The sequence below is a fragment of the Astatotilapia calliptera genome, chromosome 16 (genome assembly GCF_900246225.1).
Source record: "Astatotilapia calliptera chromosome 16, fAstCal1.2, whole genome shotgun sequence".
Classification (NCBI taxonomy): domain Eukaryota; kingdom Metazoa; phylum Chordata; class Actinopteri; order Cichliformes; family Cichlidae; genus Astatotilapia; species Astatotilapia calliptera.
This window is the reverse complement of record NC_039317.1, coordinates 26,678,262-26,702,789: the sequence shown is the minus strand read 5'-3', so window position 1 is coordinate 26,702,789 and position 24,528 is coordinate 26,678,262. Positions and strand designations below refer to the sequence as shown.

The window sequence follows — 24,528 nt, the reverse complement described above, 5'->3', positions numbered from 1 at the left end:
TAGTTGTCTAGACAGTGGCCTGCATGGGTTTCTGTGTTGGTCAACTATCCATCCATCCATCCATCCATCTTCATCCGCTTTGTCCGGGGCCGGGTCGCGGGGGGCAGCAGGCCTGGCCGAATTTTGGAGAAGAAGTCACAGTGTCTTTATCCAACTAATTCCACTCCTTTATCAAACACACTAAACCCTATAAACATTCACCACAGGTTTTTGTGAAATTAAAATCTGTAAGAATGCCACAGCAGAGCAACCGGACTGGGATCATTCTGCTGCAATGCTGGAGGCAACCCGTGAATGTGTTTGAATGGCATTCAAATCCTCCATTGACTCAGCAGCAACTTCAGGCAATTCTGACTGAAGAGTGGGCTGCCAACCCACAAAATTACATCTGGAGGTTGTGCCTCTATGTGTCTGAACAGGCATATTACAACAGTGATCAGTGAGGATAGGGTGCACACTAATAACTGATTGTGTATTTTTTTATTTTTGTAATCTGCAGGGTTGTCACTACAACAATATACAGTGCTTATTTTTCTTGTTTTGGTCCTCCTTCTGTTTGTTTTGTCACTGATTAAGTTAGGAAATTCAGTGGTCATTTGCCTGCTACACAAACTACACCAGAGAATTTATTCGTGGTGCATTATTAAATCCTTTGACTGTGTATTTGCTCTCTAAATAGTGTCAAAAACATCAGATAATGTCGGCTAGATCAGTAGAGACTGATTATTAGCTAAAGTTAGCTTTATCTAGTTTCCACCCAATGAACTGTTTTTATTTTGGTACTGTTCTGGTCGAATTGGGCTTCGTTGTTTATTTTAAATTGCCTTTAAGGAGAGTGAACTTAAATAGTGAAAACAGCCCAGACTTATTGGAAATGCACAATGATATACTTGTTTTTGAATCTTTCATCAAAGCTAGTTCCAGGGTTTCAAATGGCTGGAGTACCTTGCTAAGAATGCATCTTTCTGTTTTGTTTATCAGGTTTTTAGTAAGAATCTAAATAACAACATTTATGAAAGGCGGAGTTAGGAGTTGGCAGTGTTTACAGCAGATAAAAACAGCACATTTCAAAGTAAAAGTGAAAAAACGGGTGCCTACAGCATGTTGTGACCATCACCTGTATGTTAGGGAAGCAAAAAATACCTGATGAGACTGACGAGAGACCAGATGATGAGACCAGAGATGGAAAGTCAGAACAGTTGGCCTTCTGTGTGAAGGAGGGTGCAGTGAAGGAAAGGTTCATGGCCCAAATTTTGATGCTGCATCTACTGCAATTGAGAAACTACTGGTAGAGAAAGGAACTGATCAACTGAAAGTTGAGTCTGTGTAACATAGAATTACCACAGACTTGCAACAGTCATAGATTGGGGCATTTGGGGGTGTGCAATCCCATTTTAGAAAACAGTAACTTGAACTAATATACACTATATTTTCCCTTCATATCTGCTTTGCTATAAACTGTTTATTAGCATCTGGAAAAAATTCTGATAATCATGATTGAGTCGTTCCGTTTTTCACCCAAGAGCACGTGTATTATATTAAAACGGATTTTTTAAAATCATTCTTATACATCATAGTCACCTAATTAGGTTGCTTTTGAAAATAACATTGTAATGTGTATCTAAAATGAGGTTTCATATCTCATCATACGCAGTACATTTGTTTTTTGCCGTCACGGACGCGTGGCCAATCCAAACAAATTCTTTCACTTCCCAGACCTGCGGTGGGAATTTACGAGGTGAAATCGAACGCACCAGCAGCCCGTTAGCAGTAAAGCAACGACCAAAAAAGAGACACTGCAGCGGAGGACTGTGCGTAAGTAAAACATCATTTTAACGCCAAAACTGGCTGTTTTTTTTTTTCACATGAAGTGACCTTTTTATAACTATTTTAGAGCTCAGAGGCTTTTCGGCACTGAAGCTCGGACCTGCTTTGGTTCCGTTTTGATCAAACAGACGAAAAAAAAAGTTGATCTCATTTCCTCTTCTCGAGCGTTACCGTTATCATTCCTCTGATAGATTTTCCTCGGGGTTTAATATGTGGGAAACCAGTAAGTTATCTTACTTTAGCCAAGTGGCTTTCCTTCGATTACATAAACTACTGAAAGCACGCGGGGTGTCGCTGCTGGAGATGTGAGCGAGTTGTGGGTTCACGGGTCGCATTCCCCCTGATTAAACTGAAGTGTCTAAAGTCACGTTAGGAACGGTTGTACACATCAGACAACTTCACGTTAACAGCCGCCTTGTACAAAAAAAGCGCCTGTTGCTACTTATCTAATGTTAAACGGTTAGAAAACACTTTTTGTCCTGAGTATACACCTAAGATAAAGAAAGAGGGCAGTTAGCGTAGCCTTAGTCACCCAGACAACTTCATGTCTTATTATCTGTAACAGTCCGAGAATTTCAGATTCGATAGGAGTGAAAACATCACTAATGTGGCTTCATGGGAATACAGCGGCTCCATTGTGTGTGCTTTATCTGATTGCACCAGCTTGGGAAAAGTAATATATTACACATTTACCCAGAGGATTGGCAGAGACTGGTTGATTTAAATCTTTACCTCATATTTTAAGTTCGGTACCATCTATAAAGTGCATTTCCTTGGAAAGAATATATTACTGAATTTCTGATTAACATCCTCCCTAACAAGTCAGCTACCAGAATACAATGATGACACTATGTTGGTCCAGTAACTCCACAGATCACTTCCACTGTACTGATGAATGTTTGTAAAGCAGTAATAGCTTACTGCATTTAAAAAGAGGCCATGCAGTCTCTTTTTAAATACTTTTTAATTTGACCCTTTTTAAAAAAAAATCCAAATTATTTGTAGGTGATTATATTAGCTTTTTTTTGTTTTGCAACAAGCTAACAGTTACTCTGTGTATAGTCCTGAAGTGGCCTCCACACAGTAGCATCCACACAGGAAGTGATTTGGTTGTTTCCTTCCCATAACATTGTCACTGGCTGTTGGTTGGTAGTGGATAGGATACCAGGCTCTGGTTGCTTAGGTAACACTTGTGTATTTACTCCCCTCGTGTGTCAGTCAATGATATCCTTTGCACTCATTGGTGGTCAGTTCAGTCAGTCAGGACTAAGAAAGGTTTAACTGCCATTAACTTTACTGATCTCTGGTTTCCAGTTTGATTGCAGTTGCTTCCATAGACTCCCGGTCCCACAGAAGTCTGTGGGAAACTAGCCCTGACTTTTGTAAGCACTTTTCAGATTTTGTATCAGGCGACACAGGATAAAATATTTATTTGATCAATTTTGGTCATTTCGTCACGAATTGGTTGCAAAACTCTTCAGTTTGATGCTTCATAACACAACTTGATGAACCTACACCAGAGGTGCCTCTGTCCATCTTTTGCACTGTGTTTTATACTGTATAGAGCAGTGGTCCCCAACCTTTTTTGCGCAATGAGCCGGTTTATGTCAGACAATATTTTCATGGACTGGCCTTTAAGGTGTCGTGGATAAATACAACAAAATAAAACGAGTACCGGTACCCAAAAAAAATTATTCATAACACACGGGAAAAGACCCAGGGAAACCAAAGTTAACAATAAATACCCTGTAAATCATACATTTCACACCGAGCCTCAACTCTTGTGGCCCAGTACCAAACAAAGTATCAAAGTTGTTTGGTACCAGTCCGTGGCCCGGGGGTTGGGGACCGCTGGTATAGAGGACACTCCTTTAAACTAATGGAGATAGTGGATCTGGAGCAGATGCCATGGAGAGTTCAGCAAGGTGATTCACAGGCCTCACTGCACGTACTGTCTGGACTGGACCCAGCTGCGCTCACCAGAAACTGGACTTCGGTATTGAGTTTGTACTGCTGCATGGGCTACAGCATAGAAGAGATCATTTTTTCCCTGATCATTAAACGTGTACATGGAGCAGTCTGAATGATCTAGCATCAAAAAACAATAGGAGGACATTTTTTTCTCTTGCTTTGATTTTAGATTGGAGCTTAAAGTGGCTAAGTTTAAAAAGATCTCCTTTTATCTTGTTCCAACTTTGTTTCAGCAAGTGTGCGTGTTTTATAAAGAGCGGCGTTTATGCAGGTGAGCAGCAGACTGAGTTAGTGGAGCTACGAGGTAAAAATGCAAAGAGGATGCAGATTTTTTTACCTGTTCAGCTGATAGCTGTCCACGTATGGTCACAAATTCTGGTCATCTGAATTTTTCATAGTTGCACATGAACATTTCTTCATGCTTGAAGTTTTTTTTTCTCATCAGTACTGTTGTGTTTTGTCTTTGGGCCCCACATGGTTCTTTACGAAGTATAAGGTGGTGCTTTAATAGGTGCATGTTAAACTCGACTGCGATTGGATGATTTATTGGGTCAATGGAGCAGATGGGCTAGCGCTAGTTAGAGTATGCTCACAGTTTCGAAACATTGCAGTTTCTTTAACAGCTCCATCCTGTTTCATTTGTTTGGCTGATATCTTCACATATTGTAAATTCATTAACACAAAGAAATCTATAAGACTTAAATAACCTATGTAAGACAGAAACCAACATAACAACATAGGAACAGTTTTGCTGTGCTATTTTCACCACAGGAGTTGATCATGGTGCTCAAACGTTATTTAAATTCCAGTGGGCAGCATTGCAGCAACCTGAGTTTTCTGCGACTCAGATTTCTGTAATAACATGATTACACATCCTGCTACAATAACAGTATTTGTTGACTGAGTGAGGTTCAGTCACTGCAGGAGAAAACCTCTTCACTGAAAAAATCCTACGACAAATCTGAAGTCTCAGAGTTGGTTAAAAACGACAGTAGAGTTTTTTTTTTTAGAGTAACTTGTTGTAATATTTGTTGGAACTGTAATTGAAATCAAAATACACAGTTATTTGCACAGCCTTAATTCGAGCTGCTTCATTATAGCAAATGATTGCTTTCCATAATTGGACCTCGAAAACCACAGATTCTCTGACTGTCATCTCAGCCTGAGCCGTGAGTGAGTTTTGGCTTTTAGAAAACACTTGAACAGAGGTGCATTTGAATTGTAACAGAAAACAAACGAGTAATCACTTTATCCTAATTATCCTGTTTTATTTAGAATCACTGGAAGACAAAATGTAAAAAGGAATTCCGATTAACCTTTCAGTGCTAGTATAATCACATGCCTGAAATGTTAAATTTAAGAATAAACTGTATTTATGCCAAAAGCTGGAACTTCCTGTGTTATAGTATCCAAAATATTAAAGAATGCCTATCACAGATTAGCTCAAATAAAATAGAAAAGTTCAGTAAAATAAAATCCAATAAGGTAAAATTTACAATCAAGAAGGAGTTCATTTACACAGAAAAGGTTAAATAAGATTAAAAAAAACAAGAGCGTCATAAACCAAAATCTATATTAAAAACAGAGCAGGTGCTTTGATTTGTAATAGAGGACAAAAAGAGAGCTTAAAAACAAAAAAGCCATTGTTTTAGCCTGAGGGGTGCTGAGGTGCAAAAGTCCACAAAGGTTGCTAACTTCCTGCATAGTCAGTTGCAACTGACCTCCAAAATAGCGATGGGAATTCCGGCTCTTTTTAGAGAGCCGGCTCTTTTGGCTCGGCTCACTAAAAAGAGCCGGCTCTTTTGGCTCGGCTCACTAAAAAGAGCCGGCTCTTTTGGCTCCCAACTGGCTCTTCAGGTTGTTTTGTTGCTAGAAAGGTAGAAGCCTGGGGGATGCTAGTGTTAATTAATTTATTATCAACAACAATATAAAATTATGCACAAAAGGAATTACTAATGTTTTTTAAAAAATGTGGTTTTATTTATATATGTTTATATATAAATATATACGGTGGCCCCTAGAGACAAAGCACGTACAAACTCTGAAGCATGTACAAACTCCAAAACACATTTCTAGCGTTAACTGAACTTCCAAAACAAAGCTACCTAGATCACTTAAAGTACACAATTGAAAGCATATGTGTATTGTTTGTGTATTTATACACAGGCAGTCATATATATTCAAATAATTTAAAAAAATGTTAATTTACTTGGTACTTCGTGGCTTGTGTAACCACTAGGTAACAAAAGCTCAACACTGCCCCTAGCATCCTGGAGCACTTCCGTTGTGTTTTGTACATGTTTTGGAGTTTGTACGTGCAGACTGCAAACCAGGCTTTGTCATCCAACACAGCGTCTAACCTCACAAATGTGCTTCTGGAAAAATTGTCAGAAATTCCCATAAACACGCTCTTAAACATTATGGAAAGCCTTTCCAGGAAAGCTGAAGCTGTTATAGCAGCAGAGGGTGAGCTGACATCATATTAAACCCTGCGTATTAAGAATTAGATGTGACCCTGAAGTTCACAAGGCAGATGAGCCGATGCTTTAGGAAATATAGAAAAATATGGTGAAAAACAGCTGTTGCTCCATTTGATCCTAGATTTTAAGGACTGCATTCCTGAATATTGCTTTTTTTTCTCCATGAACAACAAAGTTATGGTCCCATTTATTCATGTGACTCTCAAGTATTTGGACAACACTTGGCTAGGTGTGTCACTTAAGTGTTGTGACCTCAGAGCTGTTTGCTCTTGTGACAGCCTGATAAGACAGCGGTCAAGTCCAAACAGAGGAATACTAATGGCTTTGTAAAACTGAGTATACTTCCTCACTTAGAGATGGAAAATTACTGCTCACAGTGAGAAAGAGCAACGCTATTAAAACTCAGCTTACATGTTATGTAAAAGCATCCTTAAATGAGTCACTGGTGCTGTTTAGTGACTTGTAGTAATATAACTGATATAACTAAAGCACCACTGCTTGTTCATGCGTATATTACACAGTAAACCGACCTTATATCCATCTGTGTTCTGGCATTTCACGGAATGATCGATTAGCTGATGAATGATAAAATAATAACAACAACAATAACAAAAGTCAGTAATTTCATTGTCCATTGGAAAAAGAACAGCCCTTAATATTTTTTTTATGCTGTAAAACTAAATTACATTTAAAATGAGCCAGTAGTTCACGTTTTAAATTTTGGTCTTTTTTATATTTTCAACTTTTTGAAGGTGGCCTTGGGTTAGAATTCACAGACTGGCTAGGCAATTTTTCTGTATTGAGTTTCCATGTTCTAAATGTGCCTGTTTTGGTTCTCTTTAGTACTCTAGCTTCGCTGTCTCTGCCACAACAAGTATTTAAATATATGTTTTTGAAATGCCAAACGATCATGTGTGTCATCAGCCATCCAGTACACCATCTATTAAAGCCAGAGAGAACATGCTGAGCGCAGTGTTTCCCATAGCTGTATTAGTTTTTATTTAAGCAGGAAGTGAAACTCTTGAAAAGAAGCTTTATTTCCCTAGAGTGCTATGGGTGTTGGCATGTTTCAGGATACTGGGAGTAACTCCACCTCCAAGAGAATATATGAAGAAGCCATCCGTCAGGGAGAACATGAGGCTATCTAGTTAGCATCAACTGGACTTTCAAAATAAGAGTGAGGAGGATTATTCATTAGTAAAATAGCTAGTAAATGTGGGAACACAGAGACAGACGGCCACTCATACTCACATCCAGCCCTACATGCACTTCTGAATCACTAGTTAACCTCACATGCATCGCTTTGGACTGTGGCAAGAAGCTGTAGTACCCAAGCCACTGGAGGAACATGCAAACTCCAACCAGTAAGTGTCATGGTTGGCTGTGTGGTAGGCGGGCAAGCAGGAGTGGTGGATCCAAAATGCAGGACTCAGACACAGAAGTTCAACTTAAAGCGCAGCTTTAATGCTGGAAAACCTCTTACTAACTAAACTCACCAAAAGACAAACAAAAACACTGGTGGACTAAAACACTGAAGCACAAAACACTGAACTGGAAACAAAACACTGGCAACACTGAGGCAAAACACACAGCTTGTTGAGGGTACGACGCAACACTGACTCAGAGAAACACAGGGTCTAAATACACTGGGAAGTAACGAGGAGAATGAGACACAGAAGGAGAGCACAGCTGGGGGAAATTAGAACTGACGAGACAAGCAAAGCAGGACACATTCACATAAGTCACGGACCTTCAAAGTAAAACAGGAAGGATCACACAGAGACGCGAACTTGACACCGTGGAGACAGCAACTAAGAAACACAGAGACATAAACCATAAGGCAGAGGACTCTAAGAACCGAGAGACACAGAGGGGAACCCAAACATGCAGACACGGACTTACACAGAACAGAGGGCACATAGAGAAACATGAAGGGCAAGGGATAGAAACTAGAAACCATAGCATAACTCACACCAAGTACAATAATACAAAACCCACAAAGAACTAAAACGCTGGGTCAGGAGACCCAGGACCCTGACAGTACCCTCCCCCCAAGGGCTGGCTCCCGACAGCCCAACACAAGAAAACGAAAAAAACAAAAAAAAAAACAAAAAAAAAACGAAAACCGCCGAAAACAGAAAACAACCCGACCAGGGCGGGCGGCGGGGGTCCAGGAAGGAGGGCACGAAACAAAAACACAGAAGCACAAGAAAGCCCCAAAACAAAACACGCGTCCAAAACAGAACAGTTCAGGGGGCCGGCCAGGGGGCCGACAGCACAGGAGGCCAAAACAGGTCAGGGGGCCGGCCGTGCGGAAGCCAACGGCGGCGACGACGAAGGAGACGACGGAGCAGGTCCGGGGGCCAGCCGCGCGGAAGGCAGCGGCGGCCACTCAGGCGAAGGCGGTCCGGGGGCCGGCCGCGCGGAAGGCAGCGGCGGCGACTCAGGCGATCCGGACCAGGCGAAGCACAGGCAGTAGCTGGGCCAGGCGAAGCACAGGCTGAAGACACGGAGGCTGGGCCAGGCGAAGCACAGGCTGAAGACACGGAGGCTGGGCCAGGCGAAGCACAGGCTGAAGACACGGAGGCTGGGCCAGGCGAAGCTGAAGACACGGAGGCTGGGCCAGGCGAAGCTGAAGACACGGAGGCTGGGCCAGGCGAAGCTGAAGACACGGAGGCTGGGCCAGGCGAAGCTGAAGACACGGAGGCTGGGCCAGGCGAAGCTGAAGACACGGAGGCTGGGCCAGGCGAAGCACAGGCTGAAGACACGGAGGCTGGGCCAGGCGAGGCTGAAGACACGGAGGCTGGGCCAGGCGAGGCTGAAGACACGGAGGCTGGGCCAGGCGAAGCACAGGCTGAAGACACGGAGGCTGGGCCAGGCGAAGCAGAGGCTGAAGACACGGAGGCTGGGCCAGGCGAGGCTGAAGACACGGAGGCTGGGCCAGGCGAGGCTGAAGACACGGAGGCTGGGCCAGGCGAGGCTGAAGACACGGAGGCTGGGCCAGGCGAGGCTGAAGACACGGAGGCTGGGCCAGGCGAGGCTGAAGACACGGATGAAGCTGGACCAGACGAGGGTGAAGACTCGGATGAAGCTGGACCAGACGAGGGTGAAGACTCGGATGAAGCTGGACCAGATGAGGATGATGAAGCTGGACCAGACGAGGATGATGAAGCTGCAGCAGGAGGCTGGACGGGCTCCTCGGACCCTCCAGCGGAGACAGGAGACGAAGGCCGGAGCGGTCCCTCGGACCCTCCAGCGGAGACAGGAGACGAAGGCCGGAGCGGTCCCTCGGACCCTCCAGCGGAGACAGGAGACGAAGGCCGGAGCGGTCCCTCGGACCCTCCAGCGGAGACAAGAGACGAAAGCCGGAGCGGTCCCTCGGACCCTCCAGCAGAAGCCACCACTATGCCAGCAGTCATGGAGTCCTCTGGCAAACACGAAGGCAACTGGCGATGCACTGAGCACTGGCTCTGCCCAGGCAACGCTGACATGGTGCAGTTCTCAGGTGGCTGCATAGACTTCAGGGATCCAGAATCAGCTGGGGACTGAGACCTAGCCTCTGGGGAAGCCCTGGAGCGGCAAACTGTGCCAATGGCGGCTGAACCATGAAAAGCACCTTGAGATGAAATTAAACTTTCTCCCTGCATGGAGTGAATGAGCGAAACCGGTGATACTGGAGCCAGAGCTATGGGTAGCGGGGGCACTGGAGCTACTGGGGCCTGCGCGACAGGCGGCACTGGAGCCACTGGAGACTGAGCTGAAACAGGCACTGGAGACTGAGCTGAAACAGGCACTGGAGACTGAGCTGAAACAGGCACTGGAGACTGAGCTGAAACAGGCACTGGAGACTGAGCTGAAACAGGCACTGGAGACTGAGCTGAAACAGGCACTGGAGACTGAGCTGAAACAGGCACTGGAGACTGAGCTGAGGGAGGCTGCGGGGCAGGTGACACTGGTGTACTGGGGTGAAGGCAACGAGGATGCAGTCCCTCTCTTAAGGGAGGATGGAATGATTTAGTGATAAGGCTTGATGGGAACAGATGCTGATGCTGAGAATACCAGGCAGCGAGGGCTTCCAGGAGGGTAGCTGACCCTTCCTTGCCTGGACCGCCCATGCCAAACAGTTCGAAGCACATCCTGGCTCTCAGAGCTGTTATTAGTTGTTTTAATCTGTTAATGTCCAAAAAACCAGCTGTGCAGAGGGTGGAAGACAAAAAGTTGTCGAAAAAGACCACCTGAAGGAGTCTCTTGGGGGTGTCCTCAGCGTGGATTACTTCCCGGCAGTAATTCCACAACTGCGCGAAATACTGAGACCGTGAGTCCGCAGGATCCATTTGATGGTTGCGTCGTTCTGTCATGGTTGGCTGTGTGGTAGGCGGGCAAGCAGGAGTGGTGGATCCAAAATGCAGGACTCAGACACAGAAGTTCAACTTAAAGCGCAGCTTTAATGCTGGAAAACCTCTTACTAACTAAACTCACCAAAAGACAAACAAAAACGCTGGTGGACTAAAACACTGAAGCACAAAACACTGAACTGGAAACAAAACACTGGCAACACGGAGGCAAAACACACACAGCTTGTTGAGGGTACGACGCAACACTAACTCAGAGAAACACAGGGTCTAAATACACTGGGAAGTAACGAGGAGAATGAGACACAGAAGGAGAGCACAGCTGGGGGAAATTAGAACTGACGAGACAAGCAAAGCAGGACACATTCACATAAGTCACGGACCTTCAAAGTAAAACAGGAAGGATCACACAGAGACGCGAACTTGACACCGTGGAGACAGCAACTAAGAAACACAGAGACATAAACCATAAGGCAGAGGACTCTAAGAACCGAGAGACACAGAGGGGAACCCAAACATGCAGACACGGACTTACACAGAACAGAGAAACATGAAGGGCAAGGGATAGAAACTAGAAACCATAGCATAACTCACACCAAGTACAATAATACAAAACCCACAACCCACAAAGAACTAAAACGCTGGGTCAGGAGACCCAGGACCCTGACAGTAAGGCCCCAAACAGCTGTTTGATTCAAATTCAGCACTGTAACTGAGTAACATTAAACTTCTTATAGGCTTGAAATTTCATATTTCAAAACTGCAGGAAATTACTGGATAAATGCTTCCCACAGTAGGGGTTCAGTCTGGATTTAGCCTGCTTTCTTTGTAGATGAGAAGCTTGAGTGTCAGTTTGAAGGTTTCTGCTTTGGCTCCTTGTTCAGATGCTGGGTGCTCTCAGTCGGTACTAAAAAGGTATCCAGTTGGTATCCGGGGCTATGGCTCCCCACGCCCTCTAGCAGATCATTACACGAAGGAACCTTTTAAATACAAGCGCGCTCATGCTCACAGGTGTACACACGGGTGCTCACAGACACAAACTACACCCTTTTTGGCTCCTACTTCTCCTCCTGTGTGCTGTCAATCCTACGTGCTGCACAATAATAATTAATATTTAGTATTTACTGTTATATTCACATAGATCATCGCAATGATGTTGTTTATTATATTGCTCTCTCTTTTTTGCTTGTTTTCTCTTTTGTCTTTCTCAACAGGTGATCCAGGTGATTGATATATGTATTTTTTGTCTGTTTGTTTTGTTGGTTTTTGTTTTTTGCCCTTTATCATCATTCCTCTTCCCCGCTGTTTTTCTTTCCCTCGTTCTTTCTCCCTTTTCTTTCCCCCAGTCATGTCTGTCCCGTGTGTAGTAAGCGAAAATAAAATAAAATAAACAATAAAAGCAAAGGTGAGTCAAATAGACCAATACGGCAAGGCCGGGATGGTCCATTTGGTCAAGTAATTCTGTTGGGCATCTTTCTTTGCCTTTAGATGATAATTCTGATGGCAAAAGAACCAAACGGGACAGGGGAAAAAAAAAAGGTATCCAGTTGTTTTGTGCGTCAGAACAGTTTTCCAAAGGCTGCTGTTGTCACTGGCCATCGGGTAAATGCAGAACAAACAGGATTCATTTGAGGAGTAAAGTTAATGTGCACTCAAACCAAATGTCTTCAGTAAATTAATTCAGGAGAAAAAAATTTGTTCATTTGATAAGAAGTTTATCATTCAACAAGGAAGAAGGAAGAAGAACGGTATAAAATTCTGTCAATGCCACAATGTGCATGTAAATAAAAGTTAATTTTGTCTTTCTCAGGACTCTGCAGGCAGTCGGAAAAAAGATGCAAATGAGGGAAAAGCTCTGATGGGTTCTAAAATGAAAGTTAAATTAGTGTAGTTGCGTGCAGGATCTTAAGTACTAGAGTTTTTGGAAAGTTGAGTAAACTATGATTATATTATCGTGTTATATTATTATTATTACACTACAATTCTGGCTCTGTTTGAGGAGCGGTGCTCCAAAAAACTTGGTGTAGTCCCTCTGCTCTTTTAAGATATGAACTCGTGAATCTCCACTCATGTTCTGGTGATACAGACAGTTTTTAAAGCATTTATTGTGTAGTGGTTTGCACATTAGCTTAGAAAGTAAAAGGTTCCAGGGTCAGTTCCAGCCACAGACAGGTTAGGAAGGGCATCTGGCGTACAACTGCCCAATCAAACATGTGGAGCTTGCTGTGGTGACCCCTCGTGAATACGGAAGCAGCTGTTGCTTGGGTTTTTCATTTGTCCTGTCTCCTGTAGTGCAGCCTTTGTTTCATCCACTTTGATCAGGGCCTGTTCACACGGACGGAGATGAAACTCATCGTTTTGCACCGTTTAACAACTTACAGCATCCAGGTGGAGTCAGTCAGCGGCTCTAGTATCTAAAAAATGTAAACTTTTAACAGAAAGAAGGCTATTTAGTCCTGCATATCATCGCACAATGAAGCTAAAAAGGTGCTACCAGTCTGTAACATTTGTTCTTGGCACTTTTTAGCCATGATAGTGGGTCCATATAACGCACGACTGTATACACTTACTTTCTTTTAGAAGATGTTCCAGTGAGAGTGAGGGCTGCCAGGTATGAGTCAGAACAACCCCTGTTTGTGGAAACAGCTCCCCCTGAGAAGCAGCCTGTCCCCGTGCGACCGCTACAAGCACGCCTGCTGCAGCTACAATGCAAACGTCTACGTCCTGGGAGGCAGAGAGAACAGATGTCTGAGGGACTTCTGGAAATACAACGTGGGTAAGGGCCCCCATCCATTAATAGCCATGCATATATAAAGATGCAGATCTATATAAAGACGGATGACAGAATACTTCCTTAGAAGCGATATCCTTGTGGCTGGTCGCAGAATAGCCACTAGAAAGACCTCTTTTTAAGAATTACATATTAGGCAGAGTAGCCAAAAACCATGTTCAGGTACTCATTTACATAAAGCCCTCTCTTCAAATGACCAATTAGTCTACTACTTAAAACAGCACAAAAGAAACAGACAAATGTTATGACTTAACACTTTGATCTTCACTAAGATCTGTCCTTTCAGGTATGGTTATGATCACCTCCTGCTCTGCCCTGGTGAAGGCTACAATGCTTCAAATCTCCATCTTTTATATGCAGTCTTTTATTAAAAGATAGCACCAACTATTCCTATGGTATTTGGGCAACGCCTTTGTGCAGATGTAGAAAGTGTTGCAAGTCGTTCAAGTTTATATACACACTGTCATTCATGAAAAAAGATGCAACATTTATTCCACTTAAACTTTGCAAAGGATGTTTTTTGCTGCATTCTTATAAAACAGCCTCCTGTAATATTCTTTTTGTAATCATCAGTTAACAACACTGCTGTGTTCAATATTTCAGTGTCTGATGAATGGACCGAGTTGAGCTGCAGTGGTGAAGCGGCACCAGAGGAGCTAGAGGGACATTCTATGGTAGCTCACAAGGTACCTTCAATTTCTTTAATCATTGGACATAAAGCAGAGAGACCATCTTATGACAGCGGTGGGCATGCAGAGTATGTTTAACAGCTTTGAACTTTTCAGGGTTTCCTGTACGTGTTTGGAGGCCTGTTGGACTCTGCATACACCACATGCAGATGTGCTCTCTGGGTGTTTGACATCGGTGAGTTTCACTGCAGTGCAGCATGGGCTGGCAGCCAGTCACACTACTGTTGTAGTCAATTCTCAGGCTCAGCAGGTAAAACATGTTGCTGCATGTCGATCCTCCTAATCCCTGTAAAACGTTTCATTCCTCTGTGTCACTAAAGCTGAGAGAGAAACCTGAGAGGGTCTCCATGCTCATAACCTCACGACTCTAAAGACAATTAGAAACAACATAAGAAAAGGTGATTTACCCCAACACATATTTATCAAATGGAGGAAAACTGCAGCTGTGTTCATTTCCTGCTCTAACACTTCCTGTGTTCTTCACTTCAGCTCAGTTTTTATTCTGCTTGTTCCAACATAACCTAAATTCCATCTCATGCACAGTTTTTTTCAATTCTCACCACTTATTGTATATAAAATCATATCACATCTGTAAAAAGCCCCCGAAACGCCCACCCTCAAAATCAATTGGTTCTTTTGTTTTCATAAGAACTACAATATGTTTAATGAAGCAATTGTTTTACACAATTGTTACATTTTACCGAACTTGGATATTTTTAGAAGTATAAGCTCTTGAAGTTTTCGTTCCACTCCAAGTGTCACGATGTAAAGAAAAATCTAGTTTTTGTTCAGCATGATGGGATCTGTCATGACTTGCATAAAATGCAGCAGTTTCATTTCTTTGACATAGAGCAACAGAGACAAGCATTGAAAAAGTGCATTCTGGGTAAACTTTCAAGGTTAATATCCTTGGATGGATAGGTCAATGTAGCGATAGCTGTGGAGTGGAGAAACAACACTGGTGTTACCGCAATCTCAATAATAGTTAGGACAGATCACACTGATCAAAGCAAGTTATGGTCCTGAAGATGTTTTTCTAAGTTCGAATCTCAATTGAGTTGAAGGTCAAGGTCAGGGGTCAACTTCTCTTAAAATCACCTATGCTAGGAAGCGGACAGGTAGCACAGGTAGCTGGTGGTATTTTTAAATATGTTATTTATTAAAAATATTTTGCCTGGTTACATTTAAGCATTAAAAACGACAGGATTAGGTTTAAAACTGTCTTGGTTTAGGTTAAAATATAACATTTACCACGTCTTTTAAAGCCTCTCTACTTTGGCCAACTGGACAGTTTGTGTCCCTGTAACAATAGATTTCATAAGACTGGGCTGCACAACAGTGTGTGTCAGTGTATTTCAGAATTATTGCAGAAGTGCCTCTCCTCTTTGTATGTTAGCCTTTACTTACTTTTTTTTGTCTTGGAGTAAGGCTGACAGATGTTGTAAAGATATCATATCCATTTTATTGTACGTCACTCTTTTAGTTTAATTTTCTTGTGTCATTTGTGTTTCAGCAAAGCAGAAGTGGGTGCAGTGGCAGGGAAAGAGGAGCTTGCTTCAGGTACCGAGTGCTTTTCATATCTAAATGATAACATGTTCTCTGTCTATAGAAAACAATCAGATGGTTAGATCTCATTATCAGCTTATAACAGAAATAATTAACCGCTCAGTCCTCGTGTGCTGCCGTTTGTTTTGTGTCACGCAGTCACAACACTTGGAAGCACATCAGTGAACACTGTGCACAGTTCCTGCCATCCTTTGCTTGTTTTAGCTTGTATCAGCAGAACAGAAGTCACACACTACCCACATATTTGTTAGAACTTTAAAGGTCAAATAAATTGATTTGCAGTGTTTCCCCACAGAATGGATATAGCTAAGTAGGAAGAGGATCACCAAAGTAGGAAGAGAAAGGTTAGGGTTAGGTTGAAGAAGCCCAAATTTAATGCATTTTTTGTGACTGTTCAATCAAGGTCATAGAAGTAGCTTACCATCTATTCTAAATGTATTTCTCTCTCTTTCTGTGTGCAGACCCAAATGCCGACCAACAGGAAGGGCCACAGCACCGTGGTGCTCGGCTCTGCCATGCTCATGTACGGAGGATTCATTGACATGAAAGGCACCTCCCAGGATTTCTGGAGTTTGGACTTTAGTGAGTTTAAAACTGACAAAAGGGAGAATTCAGTCAGCTCCTTCCATATAAAACTAACCAAATCTTAAAATTCCCACCTCACACCCTCAAAATCAGCTGACCTTTTATGGTATTTGCCAGAGTTACTATCAAAAGATTAATTGTAGCTTTTGTTCAGCATGATTTTTCTATAAGCAACTTTGAGCATTAATATAATGGGATAGATCATAAGTTCAGTAAACTGCATCAGTTTAGTCCCACTTGATGCCAAGCTCATCTTCTAGCTGTGATTCCATCTTGGTCAATATAATTTTATAAACTGCTCATATTTACCAGTGTGAATGTAGTTTATAGCTGTGAGATGGAGAAACAAATTGACAATTAAACTGAGCTGAACTGTTTCTAGGAGTGAAGTCTCACCCATATTCAGTTAGAGGGCAGCATGTGAACATCATCAGCATTGTGACACATGCAAACACAATGTGAGCTGCAGAATGAGCATTAATTATAGATACTTGTTTGTGTGTGTGTTAATGGCAGATACCATGTCTTGGTCCCTGCTGAGTGGCTCTCAGCAGGACTCATTAGGCCCAGGCCCCAGACACAGTCACTCAGCTATAGCCTATCAGGGCTGCGTGTACCTGTTCGGAGGCTTAAAAGGTTTACGGGAGCAGAGAGACTTCTGGAAGTGGAATTCCAGCAGCCAGACATGGAGTTCACTCAAGTAAGTGCGGAGTTTGTCTGTATTTTTGAAAACTGGATGCAGTGAAAAAGATCAGTCTCGACATTAAAACCACTGACAGGTAGTGATGGGCAAACTGAGACATACAAAGTCGTTGTGCCAGCACTGGATCATGGTTTCAAAACAATTTCACAGCCATCTCCACAGCGACACCTGCTGGCTGCTTTTGTGTCAGTACTTGAACAGGCTATTCTGTGAAACAACACAGACAAGCATTGAAGATTTCTAGACAAATCTACATGTTATACCAGACTATCAATAGTTATGATCAATACATGTTTTGGAGAACTTCCTTTACAACAAAATAAGAAATACTTTGGAATGGTTAAAGACAGCGATGACTGCAATGAACTCTGTGTTTCAGCATTTTGCTGTGGTTGTGTTAACGTACATGAGGCTGTTTCAGTTACTTACTAATTCAGTGCAATACAAAACAAGCCAGTTTGTAAATAATGTATACTGAAAATAGCTGCTCTGTTCATCATGATGTCCACACAAGGTCTGTGGATTTGACTGCGGCTCATTTTGTAAATAGGTTAAGTAGAGGCCCCAATATCATTTATTCTCTTTGTGACTGAATATAGCTAATTACACTTATGGAAAATGAATAAAATAAGAGAAAAATGAAGCAATACTGTCTACATTTGTCATATGCAAAGATTTTTATTCACGACATTTTGAGTCTTTTTGGTTTTTCAGCTATTCTTAGGTGAGTCAGATGTTTTTTCATTATTATTAACTGACATCCCTAACCTTGGAAAAAGTCCATTCACGAGGCACACTTATTGCAGGTATACATAAGTCTTTTTTGCCATGATATAAAGGTGTGAATATGTAACACATCACTCCTGTGAATATACTACTGGATCATATGCCCCTTGAAGGAATTCATCTCTGTGGGTTTCACTAACCTGGCTGTCAAAAAGTTCTATGTTTTTTTAATCCTGTGCTGTGGTTATTGTTTTTGCTGCTGCTGACTCTTAAGCTTTCTGGGAGTTTTTACTATCATTATATTTGGTCTACACTCCGACAATAAAACCTAGAAGCTGTAGGTAAGCCGCCTGTTGAAACTATAGTTAAATGCACCAGCAATGAACCCAGACCCAGAGTCATTCTAAATTAGCTCACACTGGCTCTTACAGATGGTCAGCCTCTAAAAAAACACAACTTTGCTCATTAGCTTTTTCAATTTAGGCCCAGTTTATACAGGGAGTGCAGAATTATTAGGCAAGTTGTATTTTTGAGGAATAATTTTATTATTGAACAACAACCATGTTCTCAATGAACCCAAAAAACTCATTAATATCAAAGCTGAATGTTTTTGGAAGTAGTTTTTAGTTTGTTTTTAGTTTGAGCTATTTTAGGGGGATATCTGTGTGTGCAGGTGACTATTACTGTGCATAATTATTAGGCAACTTAACAAAAAACAAATATATACCCATTTCAATTATTTATTTTTACCAGTGAAACCAATATAACATCTCCACATTCACAAATATACATTTCTGACATTCAAAAACAAAACAAAAACAAATCAGCGACCAATATAGCCACCTTTCTTTGCAAGGACACTCAAAAGCCTGCCATCCATGGATTCTGTCAGTGTTTTGATCTGTTCACCATCAACATTGCGTGCAGCAGCAACCACAGCCTCCCAGACACTGTTCAGAGAGGTGTACTGTTTTCCCTCCTTGTAAATCTCACATTTGATGATGGACCACAGGTTCTCAATGGGGTTCAGATCAGGTGAACAAGGTGGCCATGTCATTAGTTTTTCTTCTTTTATACCCTTTCTTGCTAGCCACGCTGTGGAGTACTTGGACGCGTGTGATGGAGCATTGTCCTGCATGAAAATCATGTTTTTCTTGAAGGATGCAGACTTCTTCCTGTACCACTGCTGGAAGAAGGTGTCTTCCAGAAACCGGCAGTAGGACTGGGAGTTGAGCTTGACTCCATCCTCAACCCGAAAAGGCCCCACAACCTCATCTTTGATGATACCAGCCCAAACCAGTACTCCACCTCCACCTTGCTGGCGTCTGAGTCGGACTGGAGCTCTCTGCCCTTTACCAATCCAGCCACGGGCCCATCCATTTGGCCCATCAAGACTCACTCTCATTTCATCAGTCCATAAAACCTTAGAAAAACCAGTCTTGAGATATTTCTTGGCCCAGTCTTGACGTTTCAGCTTGTGTGTCTTGTTCAGTGGTGGTCGTCTTTCAGCCTTTCTTACCTTGGCCATGTCTCTGAGTATTGCACACCTTGTGCTTTTGGGCACTCCAGTGATGTTGCAGCTCTGAAATATGGCCAAACTGGTGGCAAGTGGCATCTTGGCAGCTGCACGCTTGACTTTTCTCAGTTCATGGGCAGTTATTTTGCGCCTTGGTTTTTCCACACGCTTCTTGCGACCCTGTTGACTATTTTGAATGAAACGCTTGATTTTTCGATGATCACGCTTCAGAAGCTTTGCAATTTTGAGACTGCTGCATCCCTCTGCAAGATATCTCACTATTTTTGACTTTTCTGAGCCTGTTAAGTCCTTCTTTTGACCCATTTTGCCAAAGGAAAGGACGTTGCCTAATAATTATGCACACCTGATATAGGGTGTTGATGTCATTAGACCACACCCCTTCTCATTACAGGGATGCACATCACCTAATATGCTTAATTGGTAGTAGGCTTTCGAGCCTATACAGCTTGGAGTAAGACAACATGCATGAAGGGGATGATGTGGACAAAATACTCATTTGCCTAATAATTCTGCACTCCCTGTAGCTGTATTGTCCTAATCGCTCCAGCAGTTTAGCAAATTACAAGCTTGCTACATTGCTTTTCATTTTTTAAGTTAAAGTACTTTTTGCTTCCTAATGTTTCTTTATTCACATTTTTTTTACCTGTGTTTTAATTTGTGAAACTATATTTTAGTTGTAATTTATTTATTTTTTTAGTTTTGCTTTTAAAGAACTTTGTGTTTCAAATCAAGAAACTAATTTGCTTCAGATGATTTAAATGATTTATTCCAGATAGAGTGGTGTAATGCAGAGTAATGAGGCGTGGTGTTCATGGCAAATTGTAAAGGGTGAGAAATGAGTCAAACCTTGTAAAACAAATGCAGTTTTTAGCATAAAGAGTAAAGCAAAGAGCAGGAGGAACATAAAGGGAAGGTCAAGACTCACGAGAAAACTTGACAAGCAGTCTGTTGCAGCTCCTCATCTGAATATTCCCACATAACACAACATGGCAGAAGAACCTGATCCAGTTGATGAGACAGAGAATCCTTCAGCAGCGGCTGAAAAGACTGGGATCACTTTTCAGCCGCTGCTGCCTCGTGCTGACAGGCTGACATGTGAGGTGGAAACACTGATTGTAGTGTGTCTGTTGAAAAAAAAAAAAAGGAAAGAAAGAGTCCTGAGGAACCGTCTCTTTAATGGTTTAGTAATACGTAAATTTATGTATATAAAGAGCTTCAGATCACTGAGATTTACATCTGGAGACTTGTTTTTCTTTTGTTGTTTTTTTTGTTCTGGATGACTGAATATGTTACATGTAAAGACTTGTGGATTGATTCGTCTGGCGTTATGAACATGAACAGCAGTTTATCAGGACTAATGATTAGCCGGTCAGTAGCATAGTCAGGACTAACGTCACTTGTTTTTGCCCCCTGAGGCACAGGTATCATACAGCAAATGGAAAAAAAAAAAAAAAAACAGACAGACAGTGTGACCCTAATAACACAATGTTACTGGAAGGTCTTGTGATTTCTAATGGTGATAACCTGACTTTGTAGGTTGTAAACCGTTACAGTTACATTTAAGTAAAGTCTGAGAAAAATATGAGAGCTTAAGATGCAGATGTAATTGTTTGTTTCTCACCTCCCCTCCAAACTTTCTCTGGTTGGTTTAGAGGCGTTTTATGGCAGGGTTCCTGAAATGAACTGACTGAGTGCTGCCAACTTACAGTGGGGCAAAAAAGTATTTAGTCAGCCACCGATTATGCAAGTTGCCCCACCTAAAATGATGACAGAGGTCAGTAATTTGCACCAGAGGTACACTTCAACTGTGAGAGACAGAATGTGAAAAAAAAAAAATCCATGAATCCACATGGTAGGATTTGTAAAGAATTTATTCGTAAATCAGGGTGGAAAATAAGTATTTGGTCAATAACAAAAATACAACTCAATACTTTGTAACATAACCTTTGTTGGCAATAACAGAGGTCAAACGTTTACTATAGTTCTTTACCAGGTTTGCACACACAGTAGCTGGTATTTTGGCCCATTCCTCCATGCAGATCTTCTCGAGAGCAGTGATGTTTTGGGGCTGTCGCCGAGCAACACGGACTTTCAACTCCCGCCACAGATTTTCTATGGGGTTGAGGTCTGGAGACTGGCTAGGCCACTCCAGGACTTTCAAATGCTTCTTACGGAGCCACTCCTTTGTTGCCCGGGCGGTGTGTTTTGGATCATTGTCATGTTGGAAGACCCAGCTTCGTTTCATCTTCAAAGTTCTCACTGATGGAAGGAGGTTTTGGCTCAAAATCTCACGATACATGGCCCCATTCATTCTGTCCTTAACACGGATCAGTCGTCCTGTCCCCTTGGCAGAAAAACAGCCCCATAGCATGATGTTTCCACCCCCATGCTTCACAGTAGGTATGGTGTTCTTGGGATGCAACTCAGTATTCTTCTTCCTCCAAACACGACGAGTTGAGTTTATACCAAAAAGTTCTACTTTGGTTTCATCTGACCACATGACATTCTCCCAATCCTCTGCTGTATCATCCATGTGCTCTCTGGCAAACTTCAGACGGGCCTGGACATGCACTGGCTTCAGCAGCGGAACACGTCTGGCACTGCGGGATTTGATTCCCTGCCGTTGTAGTGTGTTACTGATGGTGACCTTTGTTACTTTGGTCCCAGCTCTCTGCAGGTCATTCACCAGGTCCCCCCGTGTGGTTCTGGGATCTTTGCTCACCGTTCTCATGATCATTTTGACCCCACGGGATGAGATCTTGCGTGGAGCCCCAGATCGAGGGAGATTATCAGTGGTCTTGTATGTCTTCCATTTTCTGATGATTGCTCCCACAGTTGATTTTTTCACACCAAGCTGCTTGCCTATTGTAGATTCACTCTTCCCAGTCTGGTGCAGGTCTACAATGCTTTTCCTGGTGTCCTTCGAAAGCTCTTTGGTCTTGGCCATGGCGGCATTTGGAGTCTGACTGTTTGAGGCTGTGGACAGGTGTCTTTTATACAGATGATGAGTTCAAACAGGTGCCATTCATACAGGTAACGAGTGGGGGACAGAAAAGCTTCTTACAGAAGACGTTACAGGTCTGTGAGAGCCAGAGATTTTCCTTGTTTGAGCTGACCAAATACTTATTTTCCACCCTGATTTACGAATAAATTCTTTACAAATCCTACCATGTGAATTCATGGATTTTTTTTTTCACATTCTGTCTCTCACAGTTGAAGTGTACCTCTGGTGCAAATTACTGACCTCTGTCATCATTTTAAGTGGGGGAACTTGCACAATCGGTGGCTGACTAAATACTTTTTTGCCCCACTGTAATTCAAAGACATTATCAGAGGTGCACGTCACAGAAATCACTGCGCATTAGAGCTCTGAAACTGATGAAGGAGACTTGGAAATCAAGTTTGCATCCAGATCAAAGGGAAATTTTACTGTCTGCATATTCTTGGTGACAAACGTACCACAAATAGACTCACTGTTTTTCTAATCTGTGATATATCAGCTTTAATTCCCAAAGTGTGAAAAGAGCTTTGGCAAAAGGAAAGGAAAAAGGGGGCAGGAAGCTTGTAGTGTCTGCTGTGACACACAGATGTATCTGCAGTCAGTTTTTTGGTGTCCTCAAAACACACAAGAGTCAGCATTAAACTCAACACCTCACTTTAAGATGTTTTTCCACAGATCATTTGCCTCACCCCTCTTTTGTGTCCTCAGTTCCTCTCTTAGCGTATTAGTCTTAGCCCCTCCCTACCACAGAGAGCAGAGGAGGCAAGGAAGAGACACAAGGAGAGGAGTCAAGGCAGCTGGTGTTCAACAAAAAGAGATGTCCGTCCTTTAAATACGATGAGTGACACATCTGTCAGAAATAGATTTATCATCCCAGGTTTAACAGTGCAAATGATGTGTTTTATATCCAGGGGTAATTTTAATAAAGTAACATGGCACAACACGCCATATAGAAATATTATCACACATACGATCACACATGGATCAGCAGATTATCGATTACAGCTCCTGGTACTCCCAGCACTTCCTGTCTGACCGGTCTGTTTAGCTCTGATGTTTTTAGCACTGACTGCTGAACTTATTTGGCATCATTTGGTGTGCTCTTTCCTGCTAACACCACCTGTGGTTGTTTTTCTCAGGTACGGCCCTCCTAAACTCACAGGACACTCAGCTGTCACCTATAAAGACTCAATGCTCCTTTTCGGTGGAGGCGAGACCCAGGACTCTCCAAAGAACTGCCTGTGGAGATACAGCTTCATCACTCAGACCTGGATGCAGCTCACCACACTCCCGGGCTCCAACCCCCCAGACAAGATTCACCATTGCTGCACTGGTCTGGGTCCCAGCTACAAAACCAGTAGCACCAGCAAGAGCTTCTGCTCAGACTCAGGACTCCAGCCCAGGTTACTGGGAGGGAAACTCAAGCCGTTTAAGAACAAGTGCTTCCCAGCACCAGATAACGCTATAGAGCTGGAGACTTTCACTCCAGACAGAGAAGCCAACAGAAGTTCTTCAGAACTGGAGACCAGCAGAGAGGCCTTAATAGAGATAGATGGTCAGCGTATTGGAAGCTGCCTGACATTTGAGAACAAAGCATTCATGAAACAATGGAGCTGCTCAGAGGAGGAGGCGCTGGAGGACAAGGATGGAGACATCACTCAGCATCTGCCCGACCTGCTGCTGGTGCTCGGCGGAAAACCTTGTACGAGAACCAGCCCCATCTCCATGTGGCAGGTGACGATGATTGACTGAATAAACGATTCTGTTCTCTGCGCGAGAAGCAGGTTTTAATAGGTGTTACTAGCTTTCTGTGAAAAAGAAAACAACATGAAATATTTTTATACTTTTGTACAGTTTCAGTGTTTTGATTTTTACATTTTTTGCAACATTCAAGTAAATTTTGGGGAAATGGCATTAGCATGAGCTGTGTCCTGTTAACAGTGAATGTGAAAAAACACAGTATCTGTTCTGTGTATCTGTTTATAGTTTCTGTAAGAACAGGGAAGGTATTGGAATCAGATCTTTAGTGAGCATCAGCCCAGAATTTCACAGTCATTTATTCCTGTATTAATAAAGACAGAATAGTGCATTTTTATTCTTGGTTGTACTCCCATTGTACACTTCATTAGGTACACCATGCTACCACCAGGGTGGACCTACTTTAGTTAATTGTTCATGGCACAGATTCACCCAAGTTTCTGCAAACATTCCTCAGAGATTTTGTTCCACATTGACATGACAGCATCACACAGTGGCTGTACAGTGAACTCATTGTCATCTTCATGATACCAGATACCAGA

The 24,528-nt window shown here is 42.6% G+C and overlaps 1 protein-coding gene across 3 annotated transcripts; it reads left to right on the top strand.

Annotated features, from left to right (window-relative positions):
• The first annotated feature begins 1,732 nt into the window (after positions 1 to 1,732).
• On the top strand, positions 1,733 to 24,323 carry klhdc3l (kelch domain containing 3-like). Of its 3 annotated transcripts, none has more exons than XM_026145380.1 (8): positions 1,733 to 1,815; positions 13,211 to 13,406; positions 14,025 to 14,107; positions 14,207 to 14,285; positions 15,624 to 15,670; positions 16,138 to 16,258; positions 16,778 to 16,961; positions 23,368 to 24,323. In XM_026145380.1, the coding sequence occupies exons 2-8, from the start codon at positions 13,244 to 13,246 to the stop codon at positions 23,978 to 23,980; spliced, it is 1,290 nt and encodes a 429-aa protein (XP_026001165.1). In that variant the 5' UTR covers positions 1,733 to 1,815; positions 13,211 to 13,243; the 3' UTR covers positions 23,981 to 24,323. The 3 variants fall into 3 exon arrangements, with proteins under 3 accessions (XP_026001165.1, XP_026001166.1, XP_026001167.1); XM_026145381.1 differs by having other exon boundaries at positions 1,737 to 1,815; positions 13,214 to 13,406; XM_026145382.1 differs by lacking the exon at positions 1,733 to 1,815 and having other exon boundaries at positions 13,302 to 13,402.
• The last annotated feature ends 205 nt before the right edge of the window (positions 24,324 to 24,528 follow it).

Excerpts from the sequence above, each read along its gene's own strand:
- klhdc3l (XM_026145380.1), top strand. The coding sequence starts at position 13,244 with ATGAGTCAGAACAACCCCTGTTTGTGGAAACAGCTCCCCCTGAGAAGC. Across the intron at positions 15,671-16,137 it reads GAAAGAGGAGCTTGCTTCAG|ACCCAAATGCCGACCAACAG; the intron begins GTACCGAGTGCT and ends TTCTGTGTGCAG. Across the intron at positions 16,259-16,777 it reads TTTCTGGAGTTTGGACTTTA|ATACCATGTCTTGGTCCCTG; the intron begins GTGAGTTTAAAA and ends TGTTAATGGCAG.